The following is a 14,458-nucleotide window of genomic DNA, read 5'->3' as shown; positions in this document are numbered from 1 at the left end:
GGAAAGCCCAAGGACCCGTGCTGGATAAACGGACACAGCGGTGGTTATCCTGATGTGCTCTCTGCACCTGTAGCAGGGCCAGCAGCAGGAGCAGGAGGCTCCCACAGCCGCCGACTGCAGGAAACGCTGCTTCGGTGCTGCAGCGTGCCAGGGGAATAAATTCATCCAGGAATGAAATCCCACTGGATAAGCAAAAAGGGAAGGAAGAAAAAAAAAAAAAAGCCCCGGACCCTGCGCTGTTTGTTCCCAGTGCTGAGCAGCCGTCCAGCTGTTTCTTTTTCCTCGTTGCCTTGACCTCATCCCGTGCTGGAGGGAGCCCAGGGAGCAGCGCTCTGCTGCGCAGCGCCTGCCAGAAACCGGGCAGGTCAAGTTATTGGGGAAAAATGAAAGGCTCTTTGGCAGAACTGGAAAAACAGATGTGCAGAGCGCTTTCTGCTGCCTCCAGATACAACCCTGCCCGTGAAGCACTTACCGGAGGGGACCTGACAAATATTCGCAGGTGTCGCTGCGTAAACCTTACAGTGGCTGTTAATTTGTCCGGGTGCGTTTCTCCGGGGCTGCCCCAGCAGCTGAGCTCCCGGCCCACCCGGTAGCTGGCTTCTTCCCACTCCTCTGCCAGACGGGGCTTGAAACTGCTGCAAGGGGACTCACCTCTGCCCGGAGCTCACGGGTGTTTGGGGGAAGGTGAGGATGGTCAAAAGGAGCCGACGCGAGCTGTGGCTGGTGAGGAAAGGCGAGGCTGTTTCCATCCGATGGGGCAGGTGGTACAATCATTTGTTTGCTTGTGGCATTAGGAATCTGTGCGCTCTGTGCACGTGGGTGGGTGGAAATGTTACAAGCATCCGCACCTGGGTCACTCGGGGCTTGGGATGTCCAGCCCCAGGTCTGGGGGTGACAGCGGCGCAGAGGTCCCCAGCTCTGGGTTTATTGAATCAGAATGGAATTAAAAGAGGAAAAAGTCTTTGAAAATCACTTGGAAACATGCTCCAGAAAATGAGGGATATAGGGAAAAAGAGAAATTACACTTCTAAGCAGAATAACAGGTTGCTTTCCTCGGAAATGCAGCGGCGCAACTCGTGCTGCCCTTGCTATACTACTGAGAGACAAGAGGGCAGATAATCCCATTTCTTGATACATTTGTTCCTCTAGCACTGAAATCATCGCTAATGAATTTTGCCTCCATTTATAGACAGGCGGGCTCATGGTTCACCAGTGTGTGTAAGCAAAGCCAGAATTCCTCGCCAGGGCAGGTAGGAGAGGACGCTGCACAACCGGGGATACTAAAGACCTGATCGTCCAGTGGATCAAGGTGTCTAATTAATCTATTGTCAAGGTTTGCCTTGATTTCACAGAGGCTTTAGTCATTGAAAATCTTGAATTTGGACCTAAATTATCTGCTGTGAGATACTCAGGGCATCCGCAGCAGGTGAGGGAACTGAGCGTCCCTCTCTCATCCAAGTCTGCTCCCCTAAGTCTGTTTATTTTTCCCCGAGGAAGTTAAAATGTGTGCCAAGGATGCGATGCTTTTCCTTGCCTCCCCCTTGAACAGCAGAGGGGATTTGCAATTCCCTGTTCTGCTCAAGTGCAAACCCAGCCTGTATCAGCTGCCCAGGGAGGTGCCCCGGGTCTCTGCCGTGCTTGTTCCCAAACCAGCCCCGCACCATGGAGCACAGTGCCTCTAAAACTCAGACGGCTCCTGTGGGTGCTTCAGCTCCAAAGCTTCAGAGAATCCCGCAGGGACAGCAGCTCTTGCTGCGTTTCTACCCAAATTTCCCCCTTCAGTGCAGTATTTTGGAAGCAGAGCCCGCCGTCAGTCCCTCTGGGGCCTGAACCTCGTGTCCGCGTATGAAGATCAAGGAGAGAGGAGTGCCAGCAGAAGGGCGGCCACGCTCGCGCCACACAGCTCGCCCGGCTGAAAGCGCCTGGGACAACGGGATGCAGGAACCCAAGCAGCATGCTGGCGGTGCCCAGCACCCCAAAAGAGGTCCGCCTCATGGGGCATCACCGGTAAAAGGGTGCAGAGGGGCTGCTCAGCCCCACCTGCCCCCGCACGGCTCCGTGCGAGGGTCGGATGTGCCGAGGAGGGGAGCGCCGGGCTGTGCCAGCCCCCGGGGAGCGGTGCCGCGGTGCGTTGGTGATTCAGCCCCGCCGAGATGGAAACGCGTCCTGTGGGGCCGGCGTCCTGAGGCACAGAGAAACCCCAGCTGGCCAATTTCCTCTCGCCACAGAGCTGGTCCCATAAATCCTGGGGCTGGCGTGAAGCGCCCTGCACGCATGCAACTGGGTGATGCAGCAGGTGGGCAGCAAGGGGAAGGGGCTGTGTTTGTAACCCCGTGCTCAGGGCTTCGAGGTGAAGCTGGAGAATGCCCTAGGGGTCGGGAGGATGTCTTAGGGGATGGGGAGGGTGTCCTAGGGGATGGGGCCCTAGGAGATGGGGGGGATGTCTTAGGGGATGAGGAGGATACCCTGGAGTATGGAGCTCTAGGGGCTGGGGGCAGTGCCCTAGGGATGGGGAGGATGCCTTAGGGGATGGGAAGGATGTCTTAGGGGGTGGGGAGGATGCCCTAGGGGATGGGAAGGATGCCCTAGGGAATGAGACCCTAGGGGATGGGGAGGATATCCTAGGGGATGGGAAGGATGCCCTAGGGGATGAGACCCTAGGGGATGGGGAGGATATCCTAGGGGATGTGGCCCTAGGGGATGGGGGAGATGTCCTATGGATGGGGAGGTTGCCTTAGGAGGTGGAGGGGTGTCCTAGGGGATGGGGAAGATGCTCTAGGGATGGGGCTCTAGGGGATGGGGAGGATGTCTTAGGGGATGGGGACGATATCCTATGGATGGGGAGGATGTCTTAGGGGATGGAGAGGATGCCCTAGGGAATGAGGCCCTAGGGGATGGGTAGGATGTCCTAGGGGATGGGGAAGATGTCCTGTGGATGGGGAGGATGCCTTAGGAGGTGGAGGGGTGTCCTAGGGGATGGGGAGGTTGCCCTAGGGATGGGAAGAATGTCTTAGGGGATGGGGAGGATGTCTTAGGGGATGGGGAAGATGTCCTATGGATGGGGAGGATGCCTTAGGAGATGGAGGGGTGTCCTAGGGGATGGGGAGGTTGCCCTAGGGATGGGAAGAATGTCTTAGGGGATGGGGAGGATGTCTTAGGGACTGGGGCCCTAGGAGCTGGGGATGGGGAGGATGCCCTAGGGATGGGGAGGGATATCTTAGGGGATGGGGACAATATCCTATGGATAGGCAGGATGCCTTAGGAGACAGAGAGGCTGCCTTAGGGGATGGGGAGGATGCTTTAGGGGATGGGGAGGATGCCTTAGGAGGTGGCAAGGGTGTCCTAGGGGCTGGGCAGGCTGCCGTAGGAGACAGAGAGGGTGCCCTAGGGGCTGGGGATGATGCCCTAGGGGCTGGGGATGATGCCCTAGGGGCTGGGGACAATGCCCTAGGGGCTGGGGATGATGCCCTAGGGGCTGGGGATGATGCCCTAGGGGCTGGGCAGGCTCCCATAGGGACTAAGGGAGGCTGCCTTGGCTTAACCCACGGCTCTGCGGCTCCGCGTGGCCCTACGGGCACTGCCCGTGCCTCTACAGGCCCCTGGGACTGGGCCCAGCCCCGGAGCCTCCCCCAGCGGCCCGGGGCTGCCCCAGCCCCCGCCAGCCCCGCCCCCCGCCTCTGGCCACGCCCCCTCCCCACTAACCCCGCCCCCTCCCCACTAACCCCGCCCCCTCCCCACTAACCCCGCCCCTCCCCACTAACCCCGCCCCCTCCCTCTAACCACGCCCCCTCCCCGCTAACCACGCCCCCTCCCACTAACCACGCCCACCGACGCAGACCACGCCCACAACCCTCCCCCGCCGCCCGCAAAAGGCTCGGCCACGCCCACGCGGCCAAGCCCCGCCCACGCCGCCAGGCCCCGCCCCCCGCCCCGCCCCGCCCCGCCCCGCGGCCCCGGGCGGATCGCGGCGGGGAGCGGCGGGGCGCGGATGGCCGCGGGGCTGCCGGGGGCGGCGGGGCGCGGAGCCGGAGGTAAGCGGCGGGGGGGGCGGCCCCGTCCGGCCGTGCGCGTGTCCGTGTCCGTGTCCGTGTCCGTCCGCCCGCAGCTCCCCGCGAACGGAGCGGGGGGGGGTGCCGGCGGCCACGTGTGCGGGGCAGCGGCGGCGCACGGCCGGAACCGCGGCGGGATGCTCCCGGGGATATGCCCGGGGGGGGGAGCGCGGGGAGCGGGCAAGGAAGGGGGGGTGGGATCCGGTGGGAAACGGCCCTCCTCCGGGGTCCCGGTGACCGTGGGGACCCCGCCGTGACCGTGGGAACGCGCCCGTGACCGTGGGGACACCCTCCGGTGTCCGTGGGAACCCCCCCGTGTCCGTGGGATCCCCCCCCCGTGACCGTGGGGATCTCCCCGGTGGTCGTGGGGACCCCCCTCGTGATCGTGGGGACCCCTCCGGTGACAGTGGAGACCTCTCCGTGACCGTGGGTACCCCCCCGTGGTCGTGGGAACCCCCCCGTGACCGTGGGACCCCCTCGGTTGTCGTGGGGACCCCCCCCCTCCCCCCGGTGGGCTCGGGGCCGCCTTCACCCAGCCCGGGGCCGTGTCCCCCCCGCTCCTTCCCCGGGGCACCCGGGGGAGTTTTCCCCGCTCGGCACCGAAAACCGGGAGAGGAGCGGGGAGAGGGGACGGGGGCGGCCCCAAAAAACGGGGGCGGCCCCAAAAAGTGATTTTTTGGGGGGGATTTTGAAGGAGGAGCGCGGGGGGGGGGCGGTTCTGGCTGCAGACGGGGCTTCGCTGCGGCTCGGACCCGGGGCCTGCCGCGGCTTCTCCTGGTGGTGCAAGGGGGGGGGGTTGAGATTTCACCCCCCCTACCCCCGCAGGGAGAAACTCGTGTCCGAGCGCAAAATGCATTGAAAGAGGAGTTAAACCCCCCAAAAAAACCCTAAACCCCACGGCAAGTTACACCCCCCCCCCCCATCGCAGTCCTCCCGCCAGGTTTTGTGCTCCGTGGTTTTAGATCCAGGAAGGTCGCCGCTCGCTCGTTTTCCTCTTGCGATGGAAAAAAAAAAAAAAGTGGTGTGCGGTGGTGGTTTTTTTTTGTTGCTGTTTATTTTTATTCTTTTTCGTTTTCCTGGGGCTGTGCGGAGGGGCTGCCACGCGCCTGCAGGGACCCAGAGCTGCGCCGGGGCGTCCGCGGGGCCTCGGGCTGCGTCCAGCCAGCTCGGGGCTTTCTGCTGTGATATTTGTATACGTATCTGTGTATATATATATATATTTTTTTTTTGATATTTTTCCCCTTCAAAAATAAGCCGAGACAGCTTTCTGGGAGAGGAGTGGCTTTGGAATCGGGGTGTCCCCTTGTTTTTCCAGGGTGCCGTTCCCATATGTGTATGTCCGTGGATGTATGCGCATCTCTCTCTCTCCGGTCGCTGGGAAATGCCTCCGAACGACTTTCTGCTCACTGGGCTCTAAAATCTCTAAAAGGGATCCAGTCCTCGGGGCCGGCAAGAGGATGTTTCGGACAGAAAAGCATCCCGTCCCCGTCCTGCCGGCGAAACGGGAGCGAGGCTGTAAAAGGGGAGAAAGGGCAGAAACCGGCGAGGCTTTGGCGCGGGGGTGATGCCGGCGTGGTGCAGTGTGTTAGGGTGGTGAATGGAGGGGGAGGGATGTGCCCCAGGCTTCGCTTTTCCCCTCGGGAAGCACCGAGAGAGGACAGCTTCGACCTCCTGGCCGCAGGTGCTGCCCCTCCGAGGCCCCCCGAGGGTGGCGGAATTCGGGATTGCTCTAACTTATTTCTCGTTCGTACCCACAAATGACTGCTGAGATGCTGCGGAGGAGCTCGGGGCAGCGCCCGTGCTGCTCGTCCCGGAGGCGACCGCGTGGCATTTACCCGGCGGATGCGCGTCTCGGTGCTGATCCCTGCCTCTCCGCCAGGTCCGCAGCGGCTGCAGCAAAGCGGTGCGAAACCGGATCGAAGCACAGGTTTCCCCTGCGGAAGCTTCGGCGGTTTTACTCCACCCCCGTGCTTCCAAATTCGCTCGTTTAAAACCGTTTCTTCCCTCGCTGCCGGCCGGACAAACCCACCCTGATTTCGGAAAGCCGCGGAGCTTCGGCCTCGCCGGGGAGGGCTCTGCTGTGCCCCCGGGATCCGATAGCCCAGGGGGGACGAGGCTGAGGGTGTTTCCAGCAGCTGGCTGGCTTTAGGGGCAGTGTTTTTTGGGGTGAGGTGGGGGAGCGTGCCTTTCGTGGCCCCACCGGACTGGAAACCGTGAAGAGGAGGGCTGAGCGCTCACGTTCTCACCCAGCGACTGGCTGCTTATGGAGTAGTCCCAGTGGAAACTTCGGTGCTGGGGAATATTTTGCGGATTTGGGAAAATCCCAGGAGGATTTTTGGTTTCGTACAGCAGCGTCTTTTTGGCAGCTTTGGGGTGGATGTGGTCTGGTTCCCATTTATGTCCTGAATTTTAAAATAGAACAGCCTTCATTCATCAGAAATAGAAATACAAAATAATGCTAATAAGAAGAACAACGTCACCTTCTTCTATTAAAAAATCATTAAGGAAGCTGTTTTTATTGAAACTTTAGGCGTTTAGAAAGTGTATCTCTTTTTCTGGTGTTTTATGTGGCTTTTTCAGCAGGTGGGATTCAGCAGTGAATTTTTGGGGCGTAAAGCTGGGGAACAGCTGAGCGAAGTCCCTCCAGACGCGTCCCGGTGCACGTGAGAGCAGAAGCAGTGGGATGCTGCATTTCGGGAAAGCAGAGCCTGGCATGAAATAACAGAACAATTCTTGGGGCTAGCTGTTTTTGGTGTAAACGTGCTTTAGTTTGGTTTATTTAGGGGAAATCCCTGCTGGATCTGGGGATGGCCCCGGGGTCCCCCGAGGTGGCTGGAGGCACCCGGGTGTGCACTGCTCGGGGTAGGCAGCAGGTCCCGGGGCCGTGCAGGGCATTTGGGTGTCCCGTAGTGGGTACGTCTTCCCCTGCCTGCAGCATCTGTGGGTTTGGGGCCGTTTCTGAACCTTTTTGGAGCCGCAGGCTGCTCGCAGCGGGCCGCTAGAGCGATTTTCCCCGCTGTAAATCTGAGCTCAGCCGTTCGGGAGCAGGAGCGAGAGGCAATTATCTTGTTAGCGCTTCTGCGGGTAACGGCTTTGCTGCGCTTCTGCCTCTCAAAAGCGGCCGAATACAAATTGCGTGTGATGATTTAACAATGGGAGGCTCGTAACTTCAATATATATTCGGGTGGGAAGAAGGCTTCGTGTCTTTTTCCCTGAGACGTGCCGTCTGAGATAAGCAGAGCCCTTGCGTTATGCTCAGGGCTGGGTTATCACGAGCGGCTCTTAACGTGGATCAGACGAAGTGCCTGGTGTCCGGCGGGCTGGCTGCGTTTAAAAAAGGAAAAGCTCGAGAAATATGAAGATGCATAAGATAGAGCTCAATGCCTGCATTTTCCGTTCAAGAGCACTGTACGGTCTTTGTACTATTTTTGTTCTGCCCGTATCCCAGACTCCTTTGTACGCTTGCGAGTTTGTGGGAATGACTCAGGGAGAAAGCTATTTAACCTAAAGGACACCACTGGCGAAAAAATACGTGGATAAAGAGCGATGGCGGGGCCGCGAGCGGGAAACGAGAGGGGTTTGTGTGTGTAGCAGAGGAACGGGACCCTAAACAGCCTCCAAATGGGAGGAAGAGGGCAAAAAATAAAAACCTCTGCTTTTTAAGGTGCCGTTCAAGCGGAGCGAGAGGGGAGCTTTATAAAGTGGTTGCTTGAAGTACCGAGGAACCGGACTTAATGACCCGCAGTGTCTGTGCAGTCCGAGGTCCCGTTTCACTTCTGTTTAATTAATGGAAGGGCTTAAATATCCCGTGAAACCGACCGTGCCAGCGCCTGTCTGCAATGTGATCGCTTTTAAAGGCAGTAAGTACAGCAAAGTTGACCGTAGCTTAAACTCCGGCTTTGCTGATGCTTTGTCGATATGTTGTGGCTGGTTGGTGCACGATTATATTATTTTCTGCTAAAGGGAAAAAAAAAAAAAAGGCGTTTTCATTCCCTGAGAATTTGCATGATGACTTCTCTCTCGGATGAAAGGCTTTTTTCATGCCTTGGGAAGGAGAATTGACAGAGCAGTGAAATGTCTCCAGTACAAGCGCTGCTCTGATTCACCAGCTCCGTGCCAGCCTTTGTACTTCACTCCTCGACAGCTTCTTCCCTCCCTGCCTCCAGCTCTGAACACCGCCTCACCTTTTATCTCCGAACGGCGACGCTGACAGAAGTCGTAATCACGGCGCCTGGATCAAAGCAGAAATTTCAATTATTGATTCGATTCCTTGAGCCCTCGTTATAAATCCAGGCGGTACTGCAGATCGGTGCCGCAGCCTTAGAGGCAAATTCGTAGCTTATAATGAATAGAGGCACGTATTTTTCTGCAAACCGTGCCGAAGCCACATGAAAGCGTGTCTCCTCGCCCCGCCTGCCTGTGCAGGTGCGATAACATCCCGCTGCTGTTACAACACCCCCCGTGCATCCCGCTCCTCCGCAGCGTGCGAGCCTGGGAAGATGGGGAGGAGGGGAAAAAAAAAAAAAAACCAACAACCTGTGAATGATTAAAATTTCATAAAAATCCTATCCCCGCGAGATGAAAGCTCTGCCGCCGCCCGTGTGCCCCTGCACGCCCGTGCACCTGATCTGCGGGCATCCGCCGGGCAGGGAGGCTTGGCCCCGCGCTTCCCAGCATCCATGTGATCCTCTGCCAGCTCCGGGAGCTGCTTTCCAAGGGTGGCTGCTCTGCTTTGCGCCGAGCTCGGCGTCGGGTCGCTTTGTTTTTTTTTTGCCAAGGGGAAACGTAGATGAAAATCGGCGCGTCGGGCTGAAGCGAAATGGAGAGCATTCCGCCTTAGCTGCCCTTAAATTTGGGTATTTTCGCCCGATTCCTTGGCAGCGATGGGGTTTGGACGCCCCCATCTCCTTTTCTTATTAGCCTTTGTCGTTCGGTGCTCACTTGGATGATGCAATTTTTGGCGAGGGAAATGACGGTACCTATGCTGGGGGCGCTCATGGAGCTCTTTTTGGGCAGGAGAGCCCTTGGGTAATTCTCTTCCTTTCTCGGTGGCCTGGGATACTTCCACGGAGGAAGCATTTTGAAGGTGGAATAAGGTATTTATATTCCCTGCTGGCTCGGCTGCGAGACAGGAGGACAGGTGGGGGCTTTGAAACGCTGTCGTTTTTGTTCTGTCAGTTTTGGGGTGTTTTGGTGAAGACGTGTAAGTGGGCTGAAGGAACACCGCCCACTCCAGATACGGTCTGAGGAGGAAATGTGCTGCTGGGAGATGCTGGCGTTGCTCTACAGACGTGGCTTTCCTGTAATGTCGCGGCCCCGCACTTCCTATGGGGTTTTGGTTCAGCTCCCACTCAAAACCAGACCGAAACCACATCAGAAACGGGAAATATTCAAGCATCTCTCCTCCATCTGTGGGTCCTTGCCGAGTCCCTGGCGTTAATCTCAGCGAGTGATTCACCGAAATAGTCGGGAATCTTCAAATGAATTGCACGGCTGCGTGGTGAGGCTCCGGGATAACGCGGCGTGACGTGTGCTCAGCTTAAACCAGGGAAACGCACGAACGGGTGCCGGGCAGGCACTCAGACAGGGCAGAATCGGTAACGAAGGGTGAATCCAGCGAGGACTGACCCAGCCCAGGAACGTGGTAGTGCCTCAGAGGTAGCAGCTATACGGCAGCTGGATGGGTGACGTCTGTGCACCGCTCTGCATCCTCCGGGTTAAAGCCCTTCCCTGGGGATGCGTCCTGGGAGGGGCGATGGTCCCGTGGTGCCCAGTGATGTGGCAGCATGTGCCGTGGACTTGCAGCTGGGTTTTTATTTTTGTCCTAAAGTTTTATGCTTATGGATGGTGGGCGTTCACATTGTTAGGGAGCAGAGCTGTTACGTGGGAAGGTTTTGGCTGGCTGAACAAAGGGGTTTCCATAAAAGTGTGCCTTTCAGTAGTGCAACGCAGCTCCCTCAGTTTTATCTTTAATTTAAGGTGTTAACTTTATAATACTTTTGGTGAATGGTGGCCAGTGCAATTGGCCAGACTGAGGTCTCGTGGGGGAGAGAGGCTCGGAGCAGTGCCTCGGTGCAGCATGAGCTGTGCTGGAAGGGGATCTGGTCCAAAAAATGTAACTTCTGGGCAATGCCCAAGACCAGGGTCTTAGCTGGGGAGCATCTCCTCCCTGTTTGGAGGGCTCAGTCCCCCGCTGAGGATGAAGCTCTCCCTTATGACAGAAGGAGCCTGTGCTGCTAACCAAGGTGTCCCAGCAAGCGTCCGATGTTGCTCGGTCTCTAAATCCTTCACCTGTGGGCACCGGATTCCCTGGGTGAGCTGCTTCTCATCTCCCTCCTCACCTTTTGCTGTAATCCCCAGTAAAACCATCTCACTTGCTTCTCCTCCTGTGTCCTTTGCCGTGGGTACAACCCCCAGAGACTAGAGCAGTCAGGTGAGAATTTCTTCTGCCGTTACAGAAAACCAAGTCTTTATTTGCTGTTTTGCACCCAGGAAGATTTGAAGGTGCTACCCCAGGGTGTCTGCTGGCTCAAAATGCAGGAGGCAAATGAAAGAAAGTAAAATTTTAGTAGCAGTTTCTTTCTTTTAGGCTTTGTTCGGTGAGTGGTGAAGCCTAGCTGGTGGTTGAGGTTGCTTGCAATGCTCGAGACCATTTTTCTTCCTTGTGTGTGCAGATTTTGTTTTATCCCAGTCCAGCTTTTATTCGCAAACCAAGCCTGGATTCGTAACTCTTCTGTTTCAGGCAGAATCCCCAATTCCAGGGCAGGGCCGTGTGTGTGTGTGCAGGAGCAGTGAAGGGTGTCTGTGGTGATGGTCTGCGCCAGATTATGGAGGTAGTGTTGGAAACTGGGTCCTGAGATTTTTTTTTTGTCTGTATCTGTATCAGCATTTGTGCTGGAGCTGTCTCCCGTGCTAATTTTGACAAACTTATTTGCCTCGTATCTACTCAAGTGAGCAATCTTCCCTCCTTGCTCTCTAAATATAGCTAACCGCCGTGCAGATTCGTGCATAATATAAATGGTGAAGTGCTGAATTCATTAACATTTCGCAGAAATGCCCATTTCCTCTCCTCGGCGCTCAGAGGAAAATAATTTCTGCGTCTTCATGCCTGCAATGACGATGGGCTAGATCCTGCCTCCTCCTGCTGCCCTGGTCCGTGCAGGGGTGTGGAGTCAGCGATGAATTGGACGTAAAAATGTGTGAGCTTCTTCTGCAAGCTCGTCCCCGTGCTCGTGGGCTTCCTACCCTGCCAGGATGGACAGATGCCCTGCCGGGATGGGTGGACGCCCTGCTGGTGCCACCACAAACCCTTCACCTCCTGCCCGAGCACGTCCCTCAGCAGTGCTGGAGGTCAATGGCCATCTCTTAGCCCAATTTTTTTGGCAACTAGTGGTGGTGTGGAGAGGGATTTGGCTGCATCCCTGCTGGGAGATGAGATGCTCACCTCCAAGGTCTGGACCTTAACCAGCCTTCTCTTTGGGAAGATGAGGCAGTGCTCGGAGAAAGGGGTCGGAAGGGGAAGAAGCCAATGCCATTCCCACCTTAGCAAGGCCAAGAGGCATTTTGCGTGAGCTCGTTAAAACAAACACTGCTAGAAAAAGGCGCCCTGAGAGCAGATTTAGGATGAGCCTCAGTGCGCGTCCAGAGGGCCTGGTGCTGCGGGACTGATCCAGCCTCCCCTGTCCGTGGGATGCCTGAGCTGGGGAGCACGGCTCCTGCCGGACATGTCCGGGGGCTCTCCAGCTACATCCTCTCTCTACCGTATTAAGAACATCTGGTCCAAGTGATTCATGAACTCCCGTGATAGCGTTGGCCATATTTTATGTCTCGGTAATTTTCTGTCTTACTGAGCTGTTAGACGTGAGCAGATTTTGCGGTTAAGCCTTTCAGACTTGTGGCCCTGTTGAACGTGTGGCTGGGTCCTCACCTCTCCGTCTGTCCTCCTCCTTACCCACTCCCTCTTTTGGTTTTATGCTGGGTCTTGGCTTCGTGTCCTGGGGCTGTGCCTCGTTTGTGAGCTTGTTGCTGTTCAGAGAGCCACAGAAGGGTTGGAAGGGACCTCTGGGTCCATCTGGTCCAGCCCCTGCTCAAGCAGGGACACCCAGAGCAGGGTGCCCAGGACCACGTCCAGGTGGCTTCTGAAGATCTCCAAGGAGGAGACTCCACAACCTCTATGAGCATCTTGTAAATCTGGTGGCTATTATGAGCCAGGCTTGGTCAGCCTTGCTTTGGTCCTGGACTGGAAACCAGGCTGTGCTGGTGCACAAAATAGCACTGATGACTTGGCAGCTGCCACTCATTCCTCAGAGCTGATGTGGTGGTGAGGACAGCAGAGATGGTTGGCTGGGTGAGCCCAGCAGGGCTTCTCAGGCACCTAACAAGGCTCAAGATGATTTTTGGGGGGCTTCTGTCATTAATCGTGGCTTTATACTTTGTCATGCAAGTGGTTTATTTACTGACAACCCATCTTTCTTCCTCGCAGGCTCCACAGCTGTTTGTTACAAGCCTACCACCCCAGGCCAGCTACTGGAAGATGCTGGCTTTCTTTACCAGGACCACCAGTTGTTCGCTGGCAGGCATGAAGTTTCTCCGCTAACAGCTGAAGCCATCAGCGCTAAAGAGAAAGCTGGTAAGTGGGTGGCCACTCTTCCACAGGAACCCATCGCAGTTACATCCAGGCTTTTCCCTGAGCATAAACCAAACAGCTCGGACCGTTTGCAGTAATATTTACAGAGGTGAAAGCCCAGCTCCTCATCCCCAGCACGGTCAAAGGAGAGTTGCCTTTGACACGAGTGTCAGAACCCACCATCGTTTGTCACCCGTGCTTGTGGAGGATGCACCGTTTCTGCTCGTCCTTCTGGACGCGGATGCTCTTCTCTGAACAGCTGCACTGAGGTCCGTAGCTTTTTGCTGAGGGAGCAGGATTGCTGGTATCCTGTATAAGGCACACGGTGCTCAGTCCTTTCGGACCTCAAAAATAGACTCCTAAAGTGCATCTCCTGAATACAAGGATGCCGACGGGTGACTAGCACAGGAGAGAAAATCCTCGTGGTGTATGATAAAGAGCTGTCTTGAGCGTGTGGCATTGGCTTTATCCACTTAGCTCACTGCTAGTCTAATAACTAGACTGCGAGCTCTCTCTCACATAAGGGAGGTTTTTATTGCAAGTCTGAAGAAATGTCCATTATGGCAAGACTTCTGTGCGCTGTGATAATGCAAATACAGCAGTAGGAGTTTGCTGTAGCTGCGGGGGCATATAATGCAGGTGGATGCTTGGCTGTTGTGCAGCTATCTGTGCACGTATCTGCTTCTTGTTGGCTCCAGCACTGGCCCAGGGAGCTGGCAGACCCTCAGAAACCTGGTGGCCAGGCTGCCACCCCAGCCAGTCAGGCTGATGGGCAGGTAATGTTGTCCCAGGGAAAGCAGAGGAGAAGTATATCTTGCAGAGCAGGCATGGAGTGGAACAGCCTGGGAATCTTCTCTCCCTCTCAAGCCCCACAATCATGTTTAAGCTTTTGCCACAAAAAAAAAAATGTTAGTGGAAATGACCTATTCTCACAGTTAAGAGTCAAAGGCTTCTCTTCCCCTCTGGCATCCGGATTGTATATAAGTTATCCCACAGCATGTGCAATAACTGATGAAACCTCAGGGAAATACCAGACCTCAGGAGAAAGTTTTGCTTTTTAACTACTTTCGAATGCCAGAAAAACAAATGCAAGTACTGCTGAAGAACTCCTTTGAGAATTGGAAACAGCAGGATAGAGAAAAAAAGTTGCCAAGAATGACCTCAAAAACTGAACTCAGAACAGCACCTCCTTCTTGCCTAGGAAATCGGGAGGACTGTGTGCAGAGCTGAGGGCTTATTTTTGTTTTTGCCTACACCAGGGTCTATCTTTCAGGAGCACCCCTTTGGGTGCAGGCAGCCCTCATACAGATCTTTACATATCCTTGGGATGGTGGGCTCCAGGAAGGAAGGATTATGTTTTTAGATGCTTTACTTCTTCACTACAAAGGCAAACTTCACTGCATATTTCACTTTCTGTGGCTTGTGATGCCCGTGCTGCTACACGTAACAAGCAGGGGTGAGCTGGAAAAGGGAGCCGGAGCCTGTTTCAGTATGTGACGCCAACCCCCAAGCTGTGCAGCTTTGGTACAGCACCGGTAACACCTTATCCCATGCAAATGCAGCCTGGGAGACTGGGTGAAAAAATTACACCATTTCCTCTGCTTTACTTCAGCAGTCTCTGCTACGGTAGTTTGTTCTGTGATATTTAAAACGCTGATATTACATCCGTGACCTTAACGTCGTCTTTGTACTCACCCAGCAAAATTACAAAAGTTAGTATTGACTCACATAGAAATAGTGTTATTGGCCAGAGGGGAAATTGCAGTTTTAAGACAAGATGCCA

At 55.8% G+C, this 14,458-nt stretch overlaps 1 protein-coding gene across 4 annotated transcripts in view; it reads left to right on the top strand.

The window, feature by feature from the left end:
- Positions 1–14,458, top strand: part of AMOTL1 (angiomotin like 1) — a 75,593-nt gene that overhangs the window by 13,088 nt on the left and 48,047 nt on the right. For 2 of the 4 annotated variants that reach the window (XM_080588703.1, XM_080588701.1), the window contains exon 4: positions 12,532–12,678. In XM_080588703.1, coding sequence (XP_080444829.1) covers positions 12,532–12,678 — 147 coding nt within the window. Of the gene's footprint in view, positions 1–3,914; positions 4,032–12,531; positions 12,679–14,458 lie in introns of those variants that run through there. The other 2 variants (XM_080588702.1, XM_080588704.1) reach the window with 2 other exon arrangements.

Source organism: Anser brachyrhynchus (assembly GCF_964034855.1).
Source record: "Anser brachyrhynchus genome assembly, chromosome: 1".
Lineage (NCBI taxonomy): Eukaryota > Metazoa > Chordata > Aves > Anseriformes > Anatidae > Anser > Anser brachyrhynchus.
Note: the sequence above shows the minus strand (reverse complement) of the source record. Positions and strands in the feature narration are given on the sequence as shown.